Source organism: Hibiscus syriacus, unplaced genomic scaffold, assembly GCF_006381635.1.
Source record: "Hibiscus syriacus cultivar Baekdansim isolate YM2019G1 unplaced genomic scaffold, ASM638163v2 tig00002799_pilon, whole genome shotgun sequence".
NCBI lineage: Eukaryota > Viridiplantae > Streptophyta > Magnoliopsida > Malvales > Malvaceae > Hibiscus > Hibiscus syriacus.
In genome coordinates, this window is record NW_024061945.1 from 409931 (window position 1) to 434415 (window position 24485).

Consider the following 24485-nt stretch of genomic DNA (forward strand, 5'->3'; position numbering starts at 1 on the left):
GTGAAGTCGTCTCCCAGTTTGGCTAAACAAGGTCTCCATGCACGGTGGTTGACCGGGAACGGTTTCAGTTCTATTGGAGAAAAATACAAAACTAGAACATCCGACCCTTAATCATCAGTGGATTCTATTTCCAGACATGGGATGTGAGATATCATAGGCCAGTATGCCCCTTTACCTTCCAAACAATGTAGTTTCAGAAGTTGACAGTCCCTGATGCAAAATCTTCCAAGGTCTGCAGGTAAGCCTTCCTTCGGTAAGCACTGAAGTTTAGGACACATGGAGATTTCCAGCTCTTTAAGCAATGTCAGATCACAGAGCCGCACGGACAGAGATCGCAAATTATGAAGTCTTGATATATACATAGACATTAGACTAGTGGGAAGCAGGCACATTTCATCTGGAAAGGAAACTATATCAGGTGCACCGGCAATGGTCAAATCGCTGAGAGAGGCCAGATCATACAGGTTCCATTCCAACAACGGTTGCTTAAGATTTTCACAGTTCCAGATCTTGAGTGCCAATAGGTTAGGAGGCCAGCCAGCTTTGGGAAATGACACAAGACCAGGACACTCACCGATTGTTAAATAATGAAGGGAGGTGAGACTTAACATCTGATCAGGAAGGGACTTGAGACTCCTGCACTCGTAGATATCAAGTTTTCTCAGGTTGGGAAATTGCAAGCCGGTTTCAGGGAAGTATTTTAGAGCAGTACACTTGTGTAAGTTCAATTCAGTCAGATGCGTGAGACAGTTTATGCACTCGGGCAAGCATGTCATTGTCGAGCAATTAAAGACACTAATGAGCTCGAGTGACCCATTTTTGGGCAGCATCGTATCAGAAAGGGGTTCCAATCGAAAGCATCTCCATATCTTAAGTATTTTAAGGCTGCTGGGAAATTTGCCTTCTGGAAATGAAATGAGAGAAGGGCAACCGATGATCTCCAAGTTCTCGAGATGAGATACGTTGCTTGTGCTGTTATCGATCTGCATCAGTCCCTGTGGTAGAGAAACTAGAGCTTCACAGAACCTGATTTTCAAACGTCGAAGTGCAGTCGGTAACCTGCCATTTGCAAAAAATGTGAGAGCCGGACAATCTTCGATCTCCAATTCTTCGAGAGGACAACTAAGCATCGTAATTGCACTAGGCAGAAACTTTAGACTCTGGCAATCTTTGAGCGTAAGATGTTTCAGCATGGGAAAGAAACCTGTCTCAGAAAACCGTGAACAGTTCTTAATTTTCAGATGCTCTACAGCAGTAATATTCAGCAAAATATCACCCGCCGCCTGTAATGATGTCAATCCAATGCAACTGGAAATGGAAAGAACTCTAAGTGCTCCCGGAGACCGGACAACCCCATTCTGAAGATGCTGAAGTACAGGCAGACCCTTGGTTGTGACAGCTGTTAAAGAGGATGGGCCGAGAATGCTACCCAACAACTCTTCATTGGAATCTTCTACATTTAACTCGTTAAGAGACGGTAAACTCATCGATTAAGATTCTAATTTCGGGCAATGCTTGATTACAAGTTTCACGAGAGAAAGAAGACGACCAGGTAACTTTCCAATCAACTTGGGACAATTCTCTACCGTAAGCTCGAGGAGACAAGGGAATTCTTCCCCCGAGTCTTCATTAGCTCCGCTAGGAGAAGACCAGCACGTCCATTCCAACATATCCTTAAACCGTAGAATTTCCAAAGATGGAAAAGGCTTAACACATGTACAACCATGTCCATAAAACATCAAACCCACCTTTTGGACTCTATCCATTCCTACTATGGACAATATTTTTAGTGAGGGTAATCTCCCAAGTGATGGAAGTAATATGCTGTTTCTGCAATTAAGGAGTTCTAACCACACTATGTTAGTCAATGAAGGATCACCTAACCAAGAAGGAAACATTTTACCACCATAGAACAGAATTCTCAGTTTTTCCATATTCTTACCGGGCATCAGACTTTCGAGAACATGCATATGACCTTCCTCGTTTTCAGAATTAAGGGACTCGTCACTCCATTGCAGATCCAACTCGGTTAAGCCATCCTTGTCCTTGAGGTTCCCATTGCTAGCATCTCGGAAATCTGCAACATTTTCCAACCCCGAGATGGAAAGCTTCCCCCGCAGATTCAACAAGCCCCTCAATTCACTAACAGCAGATCCAATGCCCTTGCCAACAATTAATTTGGATAAAATCTGAAGATTCTTCAATTTTCCAATCTTAAACGGCATATCCTGTAAATTACTAGTACCGGCAAGATCAAGAACATGAAGGTTCACCTGATTTTCGATAACTCGTGGCAAATTAGTAAGTTCTGTGCAGCCGTGCAACTTCAACGTTTGCAAGTTGATAAGCGAACCCACAGATTGAGGTAACCGTTTAATTCGACTGCGAGACAAGTTCAGGTAGCGTAATTGCTTCAAATGACCGACGGAATTCGGTAGCTCACGGATGGAATAACCACTCAGACATAGTACTCTTAAGCATCTCAACCTTGACAGCATTTTCTGCAAGACATCACCACTCAAATAGCAACAAGATGCCCAAGTCGGCATACAAGTAGGTAATGCAGCCAACGTTCTCAATTTCTTCGTTTGACGGAGGACTTCGAATCTTTTTGCGACATCGTATTGTTTACGAGTGAATGCTAAATAACGAATCCTTTCAACAGCCATGCATAACATATCACCCTCAAGCATATCCATGTCCTCGAGATTAAAGCATATATCTCTGGAAACGGATTTAGCCAAGTCATTTATGAGGTCATGCATCACAAATTGCGTTTGGTTGCTGTTCGATTGTTGGAAAAACGATCGCGAGAGTAACTCGTTGAAACATTTTGAACCTAAATCCTCCATTCGTGCACCTCCTCTTGGCTGTTGTAAGAAACCCTCCGCCATCCACAAGAGAACCAGCTCGTCCTTGTCGAATTCGTTATCCTTTGGGAATATGGCGCAATAAGCAAAGCATCGTTTCAAAAGGGAAGGAAGATGAAGGTAGCTCAATCTCAGAGCCGGCATTATGCCGGTTCTTTTGTCAGGCAAATCCCATATCTTGCTCGTCAGTATGTCCTCCCATTCACCCTGATTCACTTTAGTCCTAAGTAGTCCTCCCAAGGTCTTAGCGGCAAGTGGCAACCCTTTGCACCTTTCCACTATCCGCTCGCCAACGGCTTTTAAATTCGGGTATTCATCGAAATTCTTGGCTCTAAGAGCATGACAGGTTAATATCAAGAGACAATCATCAATCGACAGTTCCTTCAAATGGTGCCGGCATCCCCCACAGCTAGGCGCAACCGATTCATTCCGAGTCGTGACCAGTATTTTACTCCCGGAAGCCCCTGCAGCAAAGGGTCTGCATAGAAGATCCCAATGGTCATAATTCTCATTCCACATGTCATCTAAAACAATCAGAAATTTTCTTCCCCGCAACTCCTCCTCGAGCACTTGAAGTGAATTCCAATCCTTCGACTCATCGATATCAGAAGCAACATCATGAATCAAGGTCTTTGTCACCTTAAGAACATCGAATTCCTCGGAGACACAAACCCAGGCTCTCAACTCGAATGAAGTCTCGATTCGAACATCCTTGTAAACTAACTGAGCAAGAGTAGTTTTCCCTAACCCTCCCATACCTAAAATCGAAACCACACCGATTTTGCCTTCACCAATTTCTCCGCCATCCATCATCAACAAGTTCACAACGGCATCTGCATCACTTTCCCTACCATAAACACGAGACTCATCAACAAGAGAAGTAGTGACTCTCTGAAGCACCTTCTCAGACCCACCTTTAACAATCTCTTCTAACTTCAAAATCCTCTTTTGTACCACCAACTCATCCAATCTTGCAGTAATTTCTTGTATTTTCGGTTTGATCTCGGCATCAAACTTAATAATATTCATATTGATAGCACGGAAACACGATGGGACGATAAACTTCCATACCTTATTAGTGCTTGCCGAAGGCTGCCGAGTGTGCTCCGTTAGTTTCCGCCGCAAAGCCTCGGTGGTGAGCTCGTCAACGACATCCTCGACATCAAAAGCAACATGCTGTAATTCGTCGAGCCAGTGTTCGACGGCAGGGCTTGTGATTTGCTTCTCTTCGGCATCCTCGAGCGAGGCATTCATTTGACGCAAGAGCTTCTGCCACTTGTTCATTTCGGCTGCGAGTTGCTCGTCGCGTGTGAATCTGAGGAAGTCGGGGGACGACAGATTTTCGCATAGGGAGCGGAAGCAAGCGGAGAGCGCAGTATCAGCAACACTTGACACAATAACTTCCATCTCGATTTCTTTAAATTGAGATGACCTGAGAGCAGACGAGGGAGAACAAGGAGACCACCGGAGATGCAAATTCCAGTGCCGTCCGTCCACTCCAAACTACTAACCCAAAAACTTGGCGAAACTAAGAATAATTAATCCTCTTGCTTTTAGCTCCACTAGAGAGGTGTGGCGTGGAAACTGAAGACCCCAACAACCAGAACTTTGGAACCGGGGCTAAGCTGGAAATTTCCTTCAGGGTCAAAATGAACTGTACTTTTTTTGTGTCGATTAAAGTATAATTTTACCACTATATTAATTTTGAGTAGAGTAAACGCAAAATTTCTTTTGGGTAAACTACGCATATAGTCATTTGATTTTCAGATCCTATTTAATCAACTTTAAATTTTTTAATTTTATCATTAAATTTTACTTTATTATAAGTCTTTAATGAAGTTCATTTTTTGGTAAGTTTATGCAAAGAGACTCCTAAAACTTTCTTCTCACATCCATATTTTTACTCAAATTCGAATATTGGATAGATCGATAAAAAGTAATATATCTCAATTTTTAGGTTAATTAAACGTTGAAGATTGTGGATTGATCCATCATAAAATTAAAAATTTGATTTAAATTTCTTTGATTTCGAGAGAATTTTCAAGGAAATCAACCTACAAATAATAAAAAATTGAGGTAGGAGAACATTTCGGTACTCATATGTATTGCAAACAATAGTTGCTCATGGTGAAAAAAATGTCAACCGCGAGAAAAAAATAATAATTAAATGTTCAGGCAATAAAAGGTTTAAAATATAATGTTTTGAATGTTTTTTACATGATTCATGTTCGAATAATATTATCTGAGATTAAATAATCATTATTTTATATGTTATAATAAGAATATTTATTTGATTTTTTAATTATGTAAAGATCATATCATTAATCAAAGATATATTTTTGTATAAAAGAAATCAAATACATATTTATAATAAGAGTAATTATTCTATGTACTACAACGTAAAAGAACTATTTTATAAGCAGAATTATATTATAATTTGTTGTCATTATGTTTGAGATATATTAAATAAAAAATTTACAAAAATATTAACGATATATTAATTTTTTTACTTTTTTTACCATTAATTACATATTTATATATTAACTTATCACATAATCATCAAATTTATTTATTATATTCAATTAGTAATCAGCTTTAGGAAAAGCTAATGTCCACTAGAGTGTGCAAAAAAAAAAAAAAACTCGTAACTGTTAATCGATATAACCGTTATATTTAACATATTAATTAACCAAACTGTTAATACTAAAATGTTTCGGTTAACCGAACCGTTGAAAATGATTGTTAATTGTTGAAAACATTTTGATATTTTGATATAACAAATTAAGTTAAATGAATTTTAAGATTTTCCAAAAGATTTTCTAAGTATATTCGATATAATTATTCGAATATCAAAATATTACTCCAAATCTTTCAAATGTCATTTTTAATCCTTACTCAAGTGTAAAATTAAGTTTTAATCTTAAAATAATTTCAAAACAATTTTACAAAGTATTTCGAACCATTTCAAAGCCAAATATTCCAGATTGTCCAGAAGGAACCGATTCCCCCCAAAGGGGTACCGATTCCCCTTGAATGGTTTGGCTCCGAGAAAAATAGAATGCTCGGAGGGAACTGATTCCCCCCCCCCCCAAGGGGGTATCGATTCCCCCCTGTGTAACGGTCGAAATATTAGAATTTTACACTTAGGGAACCGATTCCCTATGAGGGGTACTGATTCCCCCCACGCTCCAAGCAGTTTTATTAATTGTTTTCACACTTAAACGGCTCCATTAACTTCACTAATCATCACCAACGTTCAGAATCAATTGAAGGAGTATTTAAACAAGCTTAGAAGCCACTGATCAATAACAAGAAACAACAATTATCAAGAATTGAGAGAGAATCAAAGAGAAAGCATCAAACTCATTGTTTGAGCACTTCAAGTCTATTTTTCATTCAATATTCATTGTGCTTTCAAGAACACCATTTGTGCTCTATTGTATTTATCCTTGAGTGTTCTTTCCTTATTCTAGAATTGTGCAAACAATCTACCTTGTGAGGTTTACCTTGTGAGGTTTTCCTTGTAAGTTTGCAAATTTGTGTATTTCTCTTTGAAAAAGAGTGTGCTAAAGAATTTGGGGTATAATTCTTGAGAGAGTTGTAAGGTTACTCTTTGTCCTCAAAAGAAAGAACAAATGAGTGAATTTGTTGGAAAATCCTTAGTGTGGATAGCTAAGGTAGTAGACGTAGACTTTGGTTGAGAAAGTCGAACCACTCAAATCGCTGTGCAAATGTTTTCAATTTTCTGCAAAAGCTTCCACCAAAATTTTTATTACCAATTTACCCTTCTTGGCTAATTCCATCGATCGATTAACTCAACAATGGTATCAGAGCCTCACTCATTTGAAGGTTTAACCACCTCTTGAGTCGATTCGAGAAGATTTAAATCGATAAAGATGGCGTCACTTATGGTTCATTCTCCATGGAAGAGTCCAGACTAATTGACGTCCCTCCTTACTTCAATGGAACAAATTATAGTCATTGGAAGAGGTTCATGATGATATTTATCCAAGCAAATGATATGGAAGCTTGGATGATAATCGAGATAGGATATTCCTCTCATACAAAGAAGGCAAAGAAGTGGAGTGATCAGAACGGAATAAAGCTCAACAAAATACAAGGCTATGCACATATTGTGTTGTGCAATTGATCTAATGTTATAAAGGAGTTTCTTTGTTCAAATGTCAAGGAGATGTGGGATAAGCTTGAGGAGATCTATAGAGACAAGGAAGAAGAAGAACCAATAAAGGTGATGTCTCTATTAGCTCTCACAGAGCCAAAGGTATCTTCTAACTCAAATAGATTAAATTCAAAATCTTTTAAAAAGTTACCAGATGCTTATGATGAATTATTTTTGGAGTTTGAGACCATGAACTCTAAATACAATAAATTGATTTCTAAATTTATTGCTAAAAATGATATTCTTTTGAAAGCTAAAACAGACTTGGAAAATCAAAATGAAATGTTGAGAAAGGAGTTAGAGCTTTCAAAAATAAAATCTGAAAACTTTGAAAAAGAAATTTTCAAATTAAACAAACTTCTTCTAGAAACAAAAATGGATTTTGAAAATAAAAATGAAATCTTGAAGAAGGATTTAGAGCTTTCAAAAATGAAATTTGAAATTATTTAAAAAGAAAATTTCGATTTGAAAGTTAAGCTTGAATGTTTAACAAAAGAAAAAGAGATCATTTTAAATAATTCATCTAGTTCAATAATGACAATATGTTCACATTGTCATTATCATGGTCATACGGAACATACTTGCCTTTAAAGAAAGGAAAGCGATTTAAAATTAGACAAGTATGGGTTCCAAAAGGAACAAGAGGCATTGAAACTAATGTTCAAGGATCCAAAGCAATTTGGATACCAAAATTTACTTAAATGTCTCTTGTAGGTGTGTGGGAGCAATGGTGATGAAGATGATGATATTCAAGATGCTCTAGCCACACATGAAAAAGGAATGGGTAACCTCTAAACTTAATGTTTTTATTTTATTTGGTTACTCACTTAGTTTATGCATGCATGAGTGTTAGGATTTTCAGAAGCTCGAATCGACAACCGGAACGGTTTGCAAAGAGGGGTCGGAACGGTTTTGTGTTTAGGGAGTCAAGAGATTGAAAAATAGAGAATTGCACAGCGATTTATAGTGGTTCGACTTTCTCAATCAAAGTCTACGTCCACTACCTTAGCTCCTCACCAAGGATTTTCCAACAAATTCACTAATTTGTTCTTTCTTTTGAGGATAAAGAGTAACCTTACAAACTCCCTAGTTTTTCCGGGCTAAACTAGAACCTTTCCCTAGCTTTTACACTTGCTAAGCTAGAACCTTTCCCCTTTACAAAAGGATAAGAAATGTAAACAAGAAAACCTCTCTAAGGTAGGTGTTTACAAGATTGAGCTCACAAGAACAAAATATATACAAGAGAAAGATGAAATAAGAATGAAAAATTCTTCTCTTGTGTTTGATTGCTTGGATAGTTGTTCTATATTATTTCTTCAAGTGTCCATAGCTTGTATTTATAGCTTGGAATGTGTTTGAAGTCATATCTAGCCGTTGGGGATGTTTTGGAGCCGTTTGGGAATGATTTTTCTGCAAAAATAGACTACCCAGAATGGGGGGAATCGGTACCCCTTCATAGGGAATCGATACCCCTTCATAATATTCAAATATTATGACCGTTGGGCTGATGAACAGTGAGGGAATTGGTACCCCCTTGGGGGGAATCGGTTCCCCTTTAACATACTGAAATTTTTTGAGCCTCGGGTTAATGTTCAAACAGTGATTTACTGTTCAAATAGTAATTTACTGTTCAAATAGTAATTACTATTCATAAAAACATTTTTGTGCTCAATTTTAAATTAAAAGAACTTTGAATTATTTTTGTAAATTTGAATAAATTCAATTAAGTCCAAATACATTTTGTAAATTCAATTCAAGTCCAAAAACCATTTGCCTAAATTGTATATCGAAACATAGTTAACTATCTCCCCTTTTTGATATAACAAAACATTTGAAAAATTATTTTTGGCAAAAAACTCCCCCTTGATAAAATGTTTAATGAAAAAGATACTAGTCCATTTTTCATTAAAAAATTGAATTTTTCAAACTAAACTCCCCCCTTTTTGTTATATCAAAAATAATTCGATCTTGAAGTTTAAAATAACTATGGAGAGTAAGTAGTAAATTTTACATTTTAAAAAATCATTTGAAAAATCAAGCTCCCCTCAATAAATACATTCCAAATAAAATTTAGCTTTAAGAACAGACACTTAAACAAATTGAATTTCAACAAAAAAAAACATGTTAGTAGCACATGAAATTCAATATATCCAAGACTAAAATACTTTATGCAATACCAATTGTTGAAATTTGATATCAATATCAATTGTTAAAATTAAGTGCATATGCATAAAGTTTTCCAAAAATGCTATGCATTTGAAAATTTTGATATCAATTGTTAGAGAGATATCATTTTCATTTAAACCACATGCGTAAACGTTCAAATTTAGGCCAAAAATTAAAATTTATAAAATCAAAGTATTTTGAAATTTGATATCAATTGTTATTTTTGTGCTCAATTTTAAATTAAAAGAACTTGAAATTTTGTAAATGAAAAAGATACTAGTCCCTTTTTCATTAAAAAATTGAATTTTTCAAACTAAACTCCTCCCCCTTTTTGTTATATCAAAAATAATTCGATCTTTGAAGTTTAAAATAACTATGGAGAGTAAGTAGTAAATTTTACATTTTAAAAAATCATTTGAAAAATCAAAGCTCCCCCTCAATAAATACATTCCAAATAAAATTTAGCTTTAAGAACAAGACACTTAAACAAAATTGAATTTAAACAAAAAAACAAACATGTTAGTAGCACATGAAATTCAATATCCAAGACTAAAATACTTATGCAATACCAATTGTTGAAATTGATATCAATATCAATTGTTAAAATTAAGTGCATATGCATAAAGTTTTCCAAAAATGCTATGCATTGAAAATTTTGATATCAATGTTAGAGTAAACCACATGCATAAACATTCAATATAGGCCAAAATTAAAATTTATAAAATCAAAGTATTTTGAAATTTAGGCCAAAAATTAAAATTAAAATTAAAATTTAATGTTCAAATAGTAAATTACTATTCATAAAAACATTTTTGTGCTCAATTTTAAATTAAAAGAACTTTGAATTATTTTTGTAAATTTTGAATAAATTCAATTAAGTCCAAATACATTTTGTAAATTCAATCAAGTCCAAAACCATTTTGCCTTAAATTGTTATACCGAAACATAGTTCAACAATCTCCCCCTTTTGATATAACAAAACATTTGAAAAATTGTTTTTGGCAAAAAACTCCCCCTTAATAAAATATTTAATGAAAAAGAGACTAGTCCATTTTTCATTAAAAAATTGAATTTTTCAAACTAAACTCCTCCCCCTTTTTGTTATATCAAAAATAATTCGATCTTTGAAGTTTAAAATAACTATGGAGAGTAAGTAGTAAATTTTACATTTTAAAAAATCATTTGAAAAATCAAAGCTCCCCCTCAATAAATACATTCCAAATAAAATTTAGCTTTAAGAACAAGACACTTAAACAAAATTGAATTTCAACAAAAATAACAAACATGTAGTAGCACATGAAATTCAATATATCCAAGACTAAAATACTTTATGCATACAATTGTTGAAATTTGATATCAATCAATTGTTAAAAATTAAGTGCATATGCATAAAGTTTTCCAAAAATGCTATGCATTTGAAAATTTGATATCAATTGTAGAGAGATATCATTTTCATTTAAACCACATGCATAAACATTCAAATATAGGCCAAAATTAAAATTTATAAAATCAAAGTATTTTGAAATTTAGGCCAAAAATTAAATTAAAATTAAAATTTAATGTTCAAATAGTAATACTATCATAAAACATTTTTGTGCTCTTTAATTAAAAGAACTTTGAATTTTTTTGTAAATTTGAATAAATTCAATTAAGTCCAAATACATTTTGTAAATTCAATTCAAGTCCAAAACCATTTTGCCTTAAATTGTTATACCGAACATAGTTTCAACAATCTCCCTTTTTGATATAACAAAACATTTGAAAAATTGTTTTTGGCAAAAAACCCCCTTAATAAAATATTTAATGAAAAAGATACTAGTCCCTTTTCATTAAAAATTGAATTTTTCAAACTAAACTCCTCCCCCTTTTTGTTATATCAAAATAATTCGATCTTTGAAGTTTAAAATAACTATGGAGCAGTAAGTAGTAAATTTTACATTTAAAAAATCATTTGAAAATCAAAGCTCCCCCTCAATAATACATTCCAAATAAAATTTAGCTTTAAGAACAGACACTTAAACAAAATTGAATTTCAACAAAAAAATAACAACATGTTAGTAGCACATGAAATTCAATATATCCAAGACTAAAATACTTTATGCAATACCAATTGTTGAAATTTGATATCAATATCAATTGTTAAAATTAAGTGCATATGCATAAAGTTTTCCAAAAATGCTATGCATTTGAAAATTTTGATATCAATTGTTAGAGAGATATCATTTTCATTTAAACCACATGCATAAACATTCAAATATAGGCCAAAAATTAAAATTTATAAAATCAAAGTATTTTGAAATTTAGGCCAAAAATTAAAATTAAAATTAAAATTTAATGTTCAAATAGTAAATTACTATTCATAAAAACATTTTTGTGCTCAATTTTAAATTAAAAGAACTTTGAATTATTTTTGTAAATTTTGAATAAATTCAATTAAGTCCAAATACATTTTGTAAATTCAATTCAAGTCCAAAAACCATTTTGCCTTAAATTGTTATACGAAACATAGTTCAACATCTCCCCCTTTTTGATATAACAAAACATTTGAAAAATGTTTTTGGCAAAAACTCCCCCTTAATAAATATTTAATGAAAAAGAGACTAGTCCATTTTTCATTAAAAATTGAATTTTTCAAACTAAACTCCTCCCCCCTTTTTGTTATATCAAAAATAATTCGATCTTTGAAGTTTAAAAACTATGGAGAGTAAGTAGTAAATTTTACATTTTAAAAAATCATTGAAAAATCAAAGCTCCCCCTCAATAATACATTCCAAATAAAATTTAGCTTTAGAAAAGACACTTAAACAAAATTGAATTTCAACAAAAAATAACAAACATGTTAGTAGCACATGAAATTCAATATATCCAAGACTAAAATACTTTATGCAATACCAATTGTTGAAATTTGATATCAATATCATTGTTAAATTAAGTGCATATGCATAAAGTTTTCCAAAAATGCTATGCATTTGAAAATTTTGATATCAATTGTTAGAGAGATATCATTTTCATTTAAACCACATGCATAAACATTCAAATATAGGCCAAAAATTAAAATTTATAAAATCAAAGTATTTTGAAATTTAGGCCAAAAATTAAATTAAAATTAAAATTTAATGTTCAAATAGTAAATTACTATTCATAAAAACATTTTTGTGCTCAATTTTAAATTAAAAGAACTTTGAATTATTTTTGTAAATTTTGAATAAATTCAATAAGTCCAATACATTTTGTAAATTCAATTCAAGTCCAAAAAACCATTTTGCCTTAAATTGTTATACCGAAACATAGTTCAACAATCTCCCCCTTTTTGATATAACAAAACATTTGAAAAATTGTTTTTGGCAAAAAACTCCCCCTTAATAAAATATTTAATGAAAAAGATACTAGTCCCTTTTTCATTAAAAAATTGAATTTTTCAAACTAAACTCCTCCCCCTTTTTGTTATATCAAAAATAATTCGATCTTTGAAGTTTAAAATAACTATGGAGAGTAAGTAGTAAATTTTACATTTTAAAAAATCATTTGAAAAATCAAAGCTCCCCCTCAATAAATACATTCCAAATAAAATTTAGCTTTAAGAACAAGACACTTAAACAAAATTGAATTTCAACAAAAAATAACAACATGTTAGTAGCACATGAAATTCAATATATCCAAGACTAAAATACTTTATGCAATACCAATTGTTGAAATTTGATATCATATCAATTGTTAAAATTAAGTGCATATGCATAAAGTTTTCCAAAAATGCTATGCATTTGAAATTTTGATATCAATTGTTAGAGAGATATCATTTTCATTTAAACCACATGCATAAACATTCAAATATAGGCCAAAAATTAAAATTTATAAAATCAAAGTATTTTGAAATTTAGGCCAAAAATTAAAATTAAAATTAAAATTTAATGTTCTAATAGTAAATTACTATTCATAAAAACATTTTTGTGCTCAATTTTAAATTAAAAGAACTTTGAATTATTTTTGTAAATTTTGAATAAATTCAATTAAGTCCAATACATTTTGTAAATTCATTCAAGTCCAAAAACCATTTTGCCTTAAATTGTTATACCGAAACATAGTTCAACAATCTCCCCCTTTTTGATATAACAAAACATTTGAAAAATTGTTTTTGGCAAAAAACTCCCCCTTAATAAAATATTTAATGAAAAAGATACTAGTCCCTTTTTCATTAAAAAATTGAATTTTTCAAACTAAACTCCTCCCCCTTTTTGTTATATCAAAAATAATTCGATCTTTGAAGTTTAAAATAACTATGGAGTAAGTAGTAAATTTTACATTTTAAAAAATCATTTGAAAAATCAAAGCTCCCCCTCAATAAATACATTCCAAATAAAATTTAGCTTTAAGAACAAGACACTTAAACAAAATTGAATTTCAACAAAAAATAACAAACATGTTAGTAGCACATGAAATTCAATATATCCAAGACTAAAATACTTTATGCAATACCAATTGTTGAAATTGATATCAATATCAATTGTTAAAATTAAGTGCATATGCATTAAGTTTTCCAAAAATGCTATGCATTTGAAAATTTTGATATCAATTGTTAGAGAGATATCATTTTCATTTAAACCACATGCATAAACATTCAAATATAGGCCAAAAATTAAAATTTATAAAATCAAAGTATTTTGAAATTTAGGCCAAAAATTAAAATTAAAATTAAAATTTAATGTTCTAATATAAATTACTTTCATAAAAACAGTTTTGTGCTCAATTTTAAATTAAAGAACTTGAATTATTTTGTAAATTTTGAATAAATTCAATTAAGTCCAAATACATTTTGTAAATTCAATTCAAGTCTAAAAACCATTTTGCCTTAAATTGTTATATCGAAACATAGTTCAACAATGAGGTTTTAAATGTTGAATAATTCTACATGATTATGTTTTATCTCATGTATGTTGAAAAATATTGTATGATGAACATAGTAATTTTTGGTAATGTTTTATAAACTCTAGTTCATCATATTAATTATTGGTCAAATTTTTTTTAAAATGTAATTGATATCTCTTTAACAATTGATATCGATTTTTCAAGAACTTTGGTTTTGCAAAATTTTGACCTTAAATTTTTCTTAATGTTTATGCATATATTTTTTAAATATTATAAAGTTTTAATGCAGAACATGTTCAAAAACTTTATGCATGTGCTCTTAATATCGATAATCAACATTGCATAATGTTTTATATGTGAATGGATTAAAGCATAATCCGATTAGAAGAATTTGACAAAAGATACAATGTCTTATTTTTTAAATTAAGTGTTTGCAAAATTGATTGACATTGTATCTACTTTGATTATGCTTGTTGGTCATAGAATAAGAAACATATACATGGTGCATTTAGATTCTATTAATATGACTAATTTATGCCTAGTTGCTAAATATGAGCATGATAGTTGGTTATGGCATAGGAGACTAGGACATGCTAGTATGAGTGTTTTGCAACGGTTAATTCAAGAGATTTAGTTCGAGGGTTGCCTAAACTAAAATTTGATAATGATAAAATCTGTGATGCTTGTGCTAAAGGAAAACAAAAGCGAGTTTCTTTTAAATCCATTAACGACGTATCCACTAGTAGAGTATTACAATTGATCCATTTAGATCTTTTTAGGTCATCTAGAACTACTAGCTTGAGTGGAAAACAATATGCATTTGTATTGGTAGATGCCTATTCTAGATATACTTGGGTTCTACTCTTAAGTACTAAAGATGAAGCATTAGAAAAATTTATCACGTTTTCAAAAGTAATCCAAAACGAAAAAGGTTACTCTATAACTAGTGTTAGGAGTGATCATGGAACTGGAATTTGAAAATCTTGTATTTACTGATTTGTAATTCTAATGGTATTAGCCATAATTTTCAGCACCTAGAACCCCTCAACAAAATGGAGTTGTTGAGAGGAAAAATCGAACTTTAGAAGAAATGGCTATAACCATGCTTTGTGAAAACAATTTGCCAAAATATTTTTGGGCTGAAGCCACAAATGCCGCTTGTTATGTTATTAATCGAGTAATGACTAGGCCTATTTTGAAGAAAACTCCATATGAACTTTTTAAAAATAAAAAGCCTAATATTAGTTATTTTCATCCTTTTGGATGTAAATGTTTTGTTTTAAACAACGATAAAGACAATCTTGGCAAATTTGATGCTAAAAGTGATGAATGAATTTTTCTGGGTTATTCTTTAAATTCTAAAGCTTATCGAGTATTTAATAAAATAACTTTAGTTGTAGAAGAGTCTATACATGTTGTTTTCGATGATAATCCCCTTCTGAGGAAGAATTCTTCTGTGAATGATGATGTAGGTATTATAAACATAAATAACGTTGGACATGATGTTAGAGAGCCATCATCAAAGGAAGAAACGAAAGATGAGGAAACTCAAGATCCTCTAGAGAATCCAACCATTGAAGAAAGGGAAGTCTCTTACCCAAGGGAATACAACTATGTCAATGAAGGTGAAATAATAGGTGATCCATCCAAAGGGGTAACAACTCGATCTTCTCGTAGAAATATTGTAATTATGTTGCATTTATCTCATGCATAGCCTAAGAATATTAAAGAACATTAAATGATGAACATTGGATTAGGGCTGTGCAAGAAGAGTTAAATCAATTTGAGAGAAGTAAAGTATGAAAGATAGTTGAAAGACCTAGTAATAAATCTACTGTAGGTACTAGATGGGTATTTAGGAATAAGCTTGATGAAAGTGGTAATATAGTGAGAAACAAGGCTAGACTTGTTGCTCAAGGTACTAGATGGGTATTTAGGAATAAGCTTGATGAAAGTGGTAATATAGTGAGAAACAAGGCTAGACTTGTTGCTCAGAGGGCATAGACTATGATGAAACATACGCTCATATAGCTAGGATGAAAATTAGAATGTTATAGCATTTGCATGTTTCAATGAATTTAAATTATATCAAATGAATGTTAAAAGTGCATTTTTAAATGGTTTTATAAAAGAAGAAATGTATGTGGAACAACCTCCTAGTTTTTAAGATTCAAAATTTCCAGATCATGTTTTTAAATTAATAAAAGCTCTTTATGGTTTAAAACAAGCTCCTAGAGCTTGGTATGAAAGATTGTCAAATTTTTTAATTGAAAAAGGTTTTTCAAAAGGGAAAGTTGACACTACATTGTTTTTAAAGCATAAAGGTAAAGATTTATTAGTAGTACAAATTTATGTTGATGATATAATATTTGGTTCTACTAATGATGTTCTTTACCAAGAATTTTCTAAGTTAATGCAAAGTGAATTCGAGATGAGCATGATGGGAGAGCTCTCATTTTTCTTGAGACTCCAAATCAAGCAAAGAAAAGATGTCATCTTCATCAATCAAGCTAAGTATGTCAAGGATATGCTCAAGAAGTTATGACTGAAAAATGGGAAACCTCATGACACTCCAATGAGCTCATCTACAAAGCTTGACAAGTGAACGAGATAAATATGTGGATGTTAAATTATATAGGTCAATGATTGGCTCTTTCCTTTATTTTAACCGTAAGTAGACCGAACATTATGTTTAGTGTTTACTTATGTGCATGATTTCAATCATGTCCTAAGGAATCACATTTACTAGCTGTTAAGAGAATCTTTAGATACCTTAAGGACACTCCTAGTTTAGGACTTTGGTATCCTAGAGACTCTAGCTTTAGCTTGCATGCCTTTTCTGACGTGGATTATGGAGGATGCAAATTTGATAGGAAAAGCACCTCCGGTACTTGCCAATTCCTTGGAAATATGCTGATTTCTTGGTTTTCAAAGAAACAAATTATGTTGCATTATCTACCACTTAAGCGGAATACATTTAAGCCGGTAGTTGTTGTGCACAAGTTTTATGGATGAAACAACAACTTTTTGATTATAGAATTGAAGTAGATACCATTCATATCAAGTGTGAGAATAGTAGTGCTATTTGTCTCACTAAAAATCCCATCCAAGACTCTAGAACTAAGCATATTGAAATTAGACATCACTTCATTAGAGACCATGTCGTTAAGTAAGATGTAGTTCTAGATTTGTTGATACATTGCACCAATTAGCGGATATCTTTACAAAACATTTAGACAAAGAAAGATTTTGGACACTTAGGAGAGAATTAGGTTTAACTGAACTATCTTCACTTAGTGTTTAAATTAATTTTAGCACTTTTAAGAAAAATACTTATAATAATAATAATTTTGATTGTATTCTTTGCTATTAGCTAGGGGGAGTTTATGATTCTTAGTAAAAATTAATTTTATGTTCAAATGTAGATTAAAGATAAAATTGATTGATTGAACATGATTAATTTTCAATATATGAGTTGCCAATACCACTAGAGCAAATTAATTTAGCATTATAAGTGTTTAAAATCAGATTTTTAGCATTTTGGTGCAGGAAGAATTGATACCCTCTTAAAGGGGAACCGATTCCCCCTTTGAAGGGGAACCGATTCCCCCTGGAGGGAATCAATACCCCCCATGTGTTCTGGTTTTTAAACACCAAAAAATCTAATTATCTCAAACCCTCTATTTTCTCTTCACGCCGTTTCAACCTCTCCATCTCCCTAAATCTCTACTTTGCTTCAAAACAACTTTCTCAAGACGGAATTTTATCATATTTCATCTTCTAAACCTGCTAGAATCATTAAAATCGTGCAAACTTCATCCAATCTCACTCAAATCCGAAAATCTTCAAGGTATTTTTCTAAAACTTCTATTTTATCAATTTTTTATTTTAGGAGTAGTTTTAATTAGTTCTAGGTTGAACTATATATCGGACATTGGTTATATAATGATTTTACGACCAATTTCGTCAAAAATACTCAATTTTTCAAAATTATCTTTAAATTTCGAAATAAAAAAATTATTGTTTTAATTGATGTTTTTGATTCAATTATGTTGTTTTCATAAAACCTATACATATTATGATTTTCAAACATTATTTTCCAAATAGTTTTTCAAAACATTGCCCTTTAAGATTCAGTTTAGAGAACCTTGAAATATTGAGGACTCATTTGAGTTTTGGGTTTGATTATATTGCATACATGTGTTTAAATTTGCAGGTTACATATTATATTCCAATTCTTAAACCATGTCAAATCCTAAATGTCCTAGGACAGCGTCTAGTCGCTCAAGTCAAAACCATCCTCTTATTCCTCCACCTAATCCAAATGACCCAAATATGATCATTCTAAACTCTTGCTTCAACATACCTGGTCATATACAAGATCTATACCATAGGCATCATACTTGTTTTGAGTCTCAACTGACTGAATTTCAACGGGAAAAGCGTGAACGTATGGATGCTCTCACACTTGAAGTGCGAGCATATTATCCTACTCCTTCTGATCCTCCTATGGACGACTAGACCTATCTTGCATTAGTTTTCTTGAACTGAACTCCGAACTCAGAACTTTGAATTATAAAACATTTTGATGTTCATGGATTGTTTTATTTTGGATGTTTGAATTTGTTGGATGATTGGATATTTGAACTTACATGCTTATATATTTGGTTTGGTTTTAACTTTCATTCTGAGTTTAATGTTTATTTGTCCATCATTTTAGATACATGGCCAATTTTATCATTTCACTTTCGTTTAAGAATATTGATTATGAAACTAATGGCTAACGTTTCTCTTGATTGTGATCTTAGCATCTTAAAGCCTTATCTTTCTAAATAAATTGGCTAAATATTTTTCAAAAACTTGTTTACAATCATTTAAAGGTCTTTTTGATTTAACAAAAAGGGCGAGAAGTGTTTTAAAGAGGAGAAGTGTTAGAGTAAGGGGGAGTAATTTCAAACTTGATTTCAAAATCTTAAAATTACTAAAATGTTTTGTTATACAAAAAAGGGGGAGATTGTTGAAAACATTTTGATATTTCGATATAACAAATTAAGTTAAATGAATTTTAAGATATTTTAAAAGATTTTCTAAGTATATTCGATATAATTATTCGAATATCAAAATATTACTCCAAATCTTTCAAATGTCATTTTTAATCCTTACTCAAGTGTAAAATTAAGTTTTAATCTTAATATAATTTCAAAACAATTTTACAAAGTATTTCGAACCGTTTCAAAGCCAAAAATTTCAGATTGTCTAGAGGGAACCGATTCCCCCTGAATGGTTTGGCTCGAGAAAAACGAAATGCTCGGAGGGAACTGATTTCCCCCAAGGGGGTACCGATTTCCCCCTGTGTAACGGTCGAAATATTTGAATTTTACACTTAGGGAACCGATTCCTTATAAGGGGGTACCAATTCCCCCCACGCTCCAAGTAGTTTTATTAATTGTTTTCACACTTAAACGGCTCCATTAACTCCACTAATCATCACTAACGTTCAGAATCAATTGAAGGAGTATTTAAACAAGCTTAGAAGCCATTGATCAACAACAAGAAACAACAATTATCAAGAATTGAGAGAGAATAAAAGAGAAAGCATCAAACTCATTTTTTGAGCACTTCAAGCCTATTTTTCATTCAATATTCATTGTGCTTTCAAGAACACCATTTGTTCTCTATTGTATTTATCCTTGAGTGTTCGTTCTTTGTTCTAGAATTGTGCAAACAATCTACCTTGTGAGGTTTTCCTTGTAAGTTTGCAAATTTGTGTATTTATCTTTGAAAAATAGTGTGCTCAAGAATTTGGGGTATAATTCTTGAGGGAGTTGTAAGGTTACTCTTTGTCCTCAAAAGAAAGAACAAATGAGTGAATTTGTTGGAAAATCCTTAGTGTGGATAGCTAAGGTAGTGGACGTAAACTTTGGTTGAGAAAGTCGAACCATTCTAAATCGCTGTGCAAATATTTTAAATTTTATGCAAAAGCTTCCATCAAAATTTTTATTGCCAATTCACCCCCTCTTGGCCAATTCCATCGATCGATTAACTTAACATTAATGGTTAAGGTTACGGTTACGAATTTTGATAAATGGTTAACCATTAATAAATTAATTTATAATTAAATTTCTATTTTCTTATTTTTTCACAAATAATTTAATATAATTTTCTATTATTTATAATATATATAGATATATTTAATAAAATTTATATACAAATAGATTAATATATATATATATATATATTATTTCTTTGAAAATATTGAAACATACTATCGCAACGGTCCTTCAGGTGGTCTAGGGTTTGCATCTCGACTCGGAATTATGACAGAGTCGCTACTGATCACTTTGGAGTTAGGTGGATCAGACATATTGATTTTGTCTGTTTACCGAATCTGTGTCTTACCAGTGATTTTGTCAAATTCGAGAGTCGTTTACGATCGGGGAAGGATGGACACCCCAAATTGCTCTTTCAGTACTACAGGATTATCCATTCATTTTAATTGCAAAAATTAATAACTTTAAATATAAAAAATTAAATTCGATTCAAATTACTTACCCTGGAAAATTGGTTATTCTAAAATAAAATAAATTAAGGGGTTTATAAAATAAAGAAAAAAATAACTTGGATATGATTTGCACACATGAGGTAGACGAGTCACGGGTACCATTATATAAATGATAAATAATGTGATTTAAACAAAAATTAGGCCCCTCGAACCTAATCCCCGAATCTTTAGATTACTTATCCAAAACTATCTTCTAGCAGTGACATTATCGCTTCAGTGTCGATACTAAGCCTAGTATCGATACCCACATGTTGGTATCAATACCTATTAACTAATATTGCTGATTTGGGAAAGGTAGTATCGATACTCCTAGCCGAGTATCGATACTCTTTTGCTGGGGTATCGATACTGGCATGTGCATCAATACCAAAATTAGGTTTTATGCTTTAAAAAATACCTTAGTGTCGATACCCCTATTGAGAATATCTATACTCTACCTTGGGTATCGATACTTCCTTGAGTACCAATACCAAAAATGGCTACTAGAATCTGATTTGTAACTTTGGTATCAAGCCTACAATATCGATACCTGACCTACAATATCGATACTATTTGCATGAGTATCAAGACCTCTAGCTATAAAACCCTTTATTTTAACGTATGAAGAACAATAACGATACTATTATTCTAGTACGATACTCATGCCCAAAAATACCCTGTTTTGAGCACAAAAAATACTAACTTTTGCCCCTGAAATTCATATTGAGGTTCTCATTTTTTATTTAAGTCTTATGGATGATTAAGGGGATCATAAAAAGGTTTTTAACATGCTGAAATGTCAAATGATGCAATCTACCATGGACATGCTTTATAGCTCACACAACCTACCAAAATACACCTAATGATCTACGTGTGGTAGAGATAAGTTAGAAGTGTGTAACCTTTGATTTATAAGTTGCTGAAAGTGTCCAAGACTCAACCCAAAACAAGTTTTTATTTCCTTCTAGCTTTGGAGCTTTCTCTAACTTCTCTCACTAAGCAAGAAATCAAACACTTGAGTTACTAACTGAATTTAGAGTTTAAGAAGGGTTTAAGAATACCTCTTAAGGCTAAAAATCTTTGAAAATGGATCAAAATCTACAAGTTCCTTAAACCCACACAAAACCCATTTCTAAAAACTAAGGCTAAATCTTGAAAGAGAGAGCTTGAATTGAAGCTTGAAATAAGGGGATTGAAGTTCTTACCTTTAGGTTATTGAATGGGATCTGAAATGTTATAAAGTTTCTACCTTCTTTTGAGATGTTAAGGAAAGTGGAGAGGCTTTTAAAGGGAACAAGAATAAGATAAGGAGAATGGTAAAAAATAGATATAAGGAATGCTTCAGACGTGATATCAACAAATCTTAATGGTTTTCAGCTTTTGAAAACAAAAATGGTATAATTACTTCATTGGTCCATCAATCTTTGGTCATAATTTAAAGTCATCCTTTATATGGCCAATTGGGATCAATCTAAGCCTAAATCAAATCCCAAATGGACCAAGTAGCTTCACAAGACTAATAGGTCTATCTAAACAATTTTGGGTTAGCCCAAACTACTTACCCAGGATTTGGGACACTACAACTCTTTAGAAATTTTATCCTCAAAATTTATCTGGATAGAAGAGGAGATGATATTGAAGCTCCATGGTCTCCTCGGTTTCTCAAGTTGCTTCCTCAATGCAATGGTTCCTCTACTACACCTTTTCTAAATGAATCATCTTGTTCCTTACCTCCTTCACATTCCTTGCTAAAAATCTTATTGGCTCTTTTGTATAGGTCATGTCTAGGTTGACCTCAATATGCTCTAGGGGTATGATATGAGAAGGATCATAACAATATCTCCTAAGCATGGATACATGGAACACATTGTGGATCTACTCTAGTTCTGGTGGCAAGGCTGGCCCTATAAGCCACTAGTCTAACCCTCTTTAGTACATCGTAAGGTTATATAAAGCGTAGGGTCAACTTTCCCTTGCGCTCAAAATTAAGAACTTTCTTTCATTGGGAAATCTTCAGAACACCTTGTTCCCTACTGTGAAGTCTATATCCTTGTGTTTCAGGACTACGCAAGACCTCTGTCACTTTGAAGCCTCTTTTATCTGGTTTTGGATCAACGAAACTTTCTCTGATCAAGTTTGTGCCTACCATCTTACCCTCACTAAGTTTTGTCCAACATAGCGGAGTCCTACATTTCCCCCATACAAGACCTCAAACGAAGCTATCTAAATGCTTGACTAGAAACTGTTATTATAGGCAAACTTCACTAAAGCAAGTGGTCCTCCTAGTTATCTTCTAGATCTATAATGTTACACTTGAGCATGTCCTTTAGAATCTAATAATTCGCTCTGATTAGTCATCTGTCTAAGGATTAAAAGCTATAATGAAGTTATTTTGGTGCCAAAGGATTCATGAAGGGCTTTCTAGAAGCGGGAAGTGAATCGAGGATCTCTATTTGATATAATGAAAGTTGGTTACCCTACAACCTCACTATCTCACGGATTTACAACTAAGCTAAATTTTCTAAGTATAGTCCATCCAAACTATAAGGAAATAGACTTAATTGGTTAAATGGTCTACTATAACCCAAACTGTGTCATGTCTTTGTCTGGTCATTGGTAACCTGGTAACAAAGTCCATGGTTACCATGTCCAATTTCCACTGAGGTATTTGAATAGGTCGAAGTAATCTTGAAGGAATATGGTGTTTAACCGGTGTGTAAACTCTGTAATGGTTTGGTATCACTACCAATTATGGTCCAACATGTAACTCGACTAACAATCTATCTTCTCCGATTAAACTTAACGTTCTACGAGAGCTCGTAACTCTGTTATTGAATTTCCACTCAAGGCGTCTGCTACTACATTAGCCTTTTCTGAGTGGTAATCTATCACACAGTCGTAGTCCTTAATTAATTCATCTAATTTGTTCTATCTGAGGTTTAACTCTATCTGAGTGAGTATATACTTGAGACTTTTGTTATCAGTGAAAATGTGACACTTCTCACAAAAAAGGCAGTGTCGCCAAAACTTTAAGGTAAACACCACTATTGCTACCTCAAGGTCATGGGTTGGGTAGTTTTTCTCGTGAGGTTGAAGCTAGCGGGATGCGTAAGCTACAACCTTATCCTATGCATCAACCCACATGCAAGACCACTTAAGGAGGCATCACTGAAAATTGTAAAATCTTTACTCGACTCTGGTTGGGTCAACACTAGGGCCTGAGTTAGGATCACCTTCAACTATTTAAAGTCTATTTGTCATTTCTCATCCCAACGGAAAACTCCTTTTTGGAGCAGTTTGGTCAGTGAGACATCTATCATATAGAAGACTTGAATGAACCAATAATTATACCCAACTAAACCAAGAAAACTGCACCTCCGACATATTCTTAAGCAACTCCACTTAATTATGGCTTGAATTTTCTGGGGATCAACTCAGATATTATCTTCTGACATGACATGACCTAAGAATGAAACCTTTGATAGATAAAACTCGTACTTCCCAAACTTGACGTAAAACTATATATCTCTTAGTATCTGAAGGACGATACAAAGAAGTAGATCATGCTCCTCCTCTGATCGAGAGTACATTAGGATTCCATTAATGAATACCACCACAAACTGATCTAGATATGGGTGGAAGACTCAGTTCATCAAGTCCACGAATACTACCGGGGAGCTGGTGAGTCCAAATGGCATTACTAGGAACTCGTAATGAATGTATCTTATCGTGAAAGGTGTCTTCACCATATCCACATCATTGACTTCATGAATACCGCCGGGGAGGTGGTAAGTCAATTTTAGAGAATACGCACGATCATCTAAGCTAGTCGAAGAGTATGTCTAACATAGGAAGTGGATAACGG

The 24485-nt window shown here is 32.6% G+C and overlaps 2 protein-coding genes across 2 annotated transcripts; both read right to left on the reverse strand.

Annotated features, from left to right (window-relative positions):
* Nucleotides 1-107: 107 nt before the first annotated feature.
* LOC120151120 (disease resistance protein RPV1-like) lies at nucleotides 108-1487 on the reverse strand. The gene has a single exon (XM_039163669.1). The coding sequence runs from the start codon at nucleotides 1485-1487 to the stop codon at nucleotides 108-110; it is 1380 nt and encodes a 459-aa protein (XP_039019600.1).
* A 3-nt stretch (nucleotides 1488-1490) lies between these two features.
* Nucleotides 1491-4486, reverse strand: LOC120151127 (putative disease resistance RPP13-like protein 1). The gene has a single exon (XM_039163680.1). It carries the CDS (start codon nucleotides 4275-4277, stop codon nucleotides 1491-1493), a length of 2787 nt encoding a protein of 928 aa, XP_039019611.1. The 5' UTR covers nucleotides 4278-4486.
* Nucleotides 4487-24485: the final 19999 nt, after the last annotated feature.

Bases quoted from the DNA above. Each gene is read 5' to 3' on its own strand.
- LOC120151127 (XM_039163680.1), bottom strand. From the start codon at position 4,277: ATGGAAGTTATTGTGTCAAGTGTTGCTGATACTGCGCTCTCCGCTTGC.
- LOC120151120 (XM_039163669.1), bottom strand. From the start codon at position 1,487: ATGAGTTTACCGTCTCTTAACGAGTTAAATGTAGAAGATTCCAATGAA.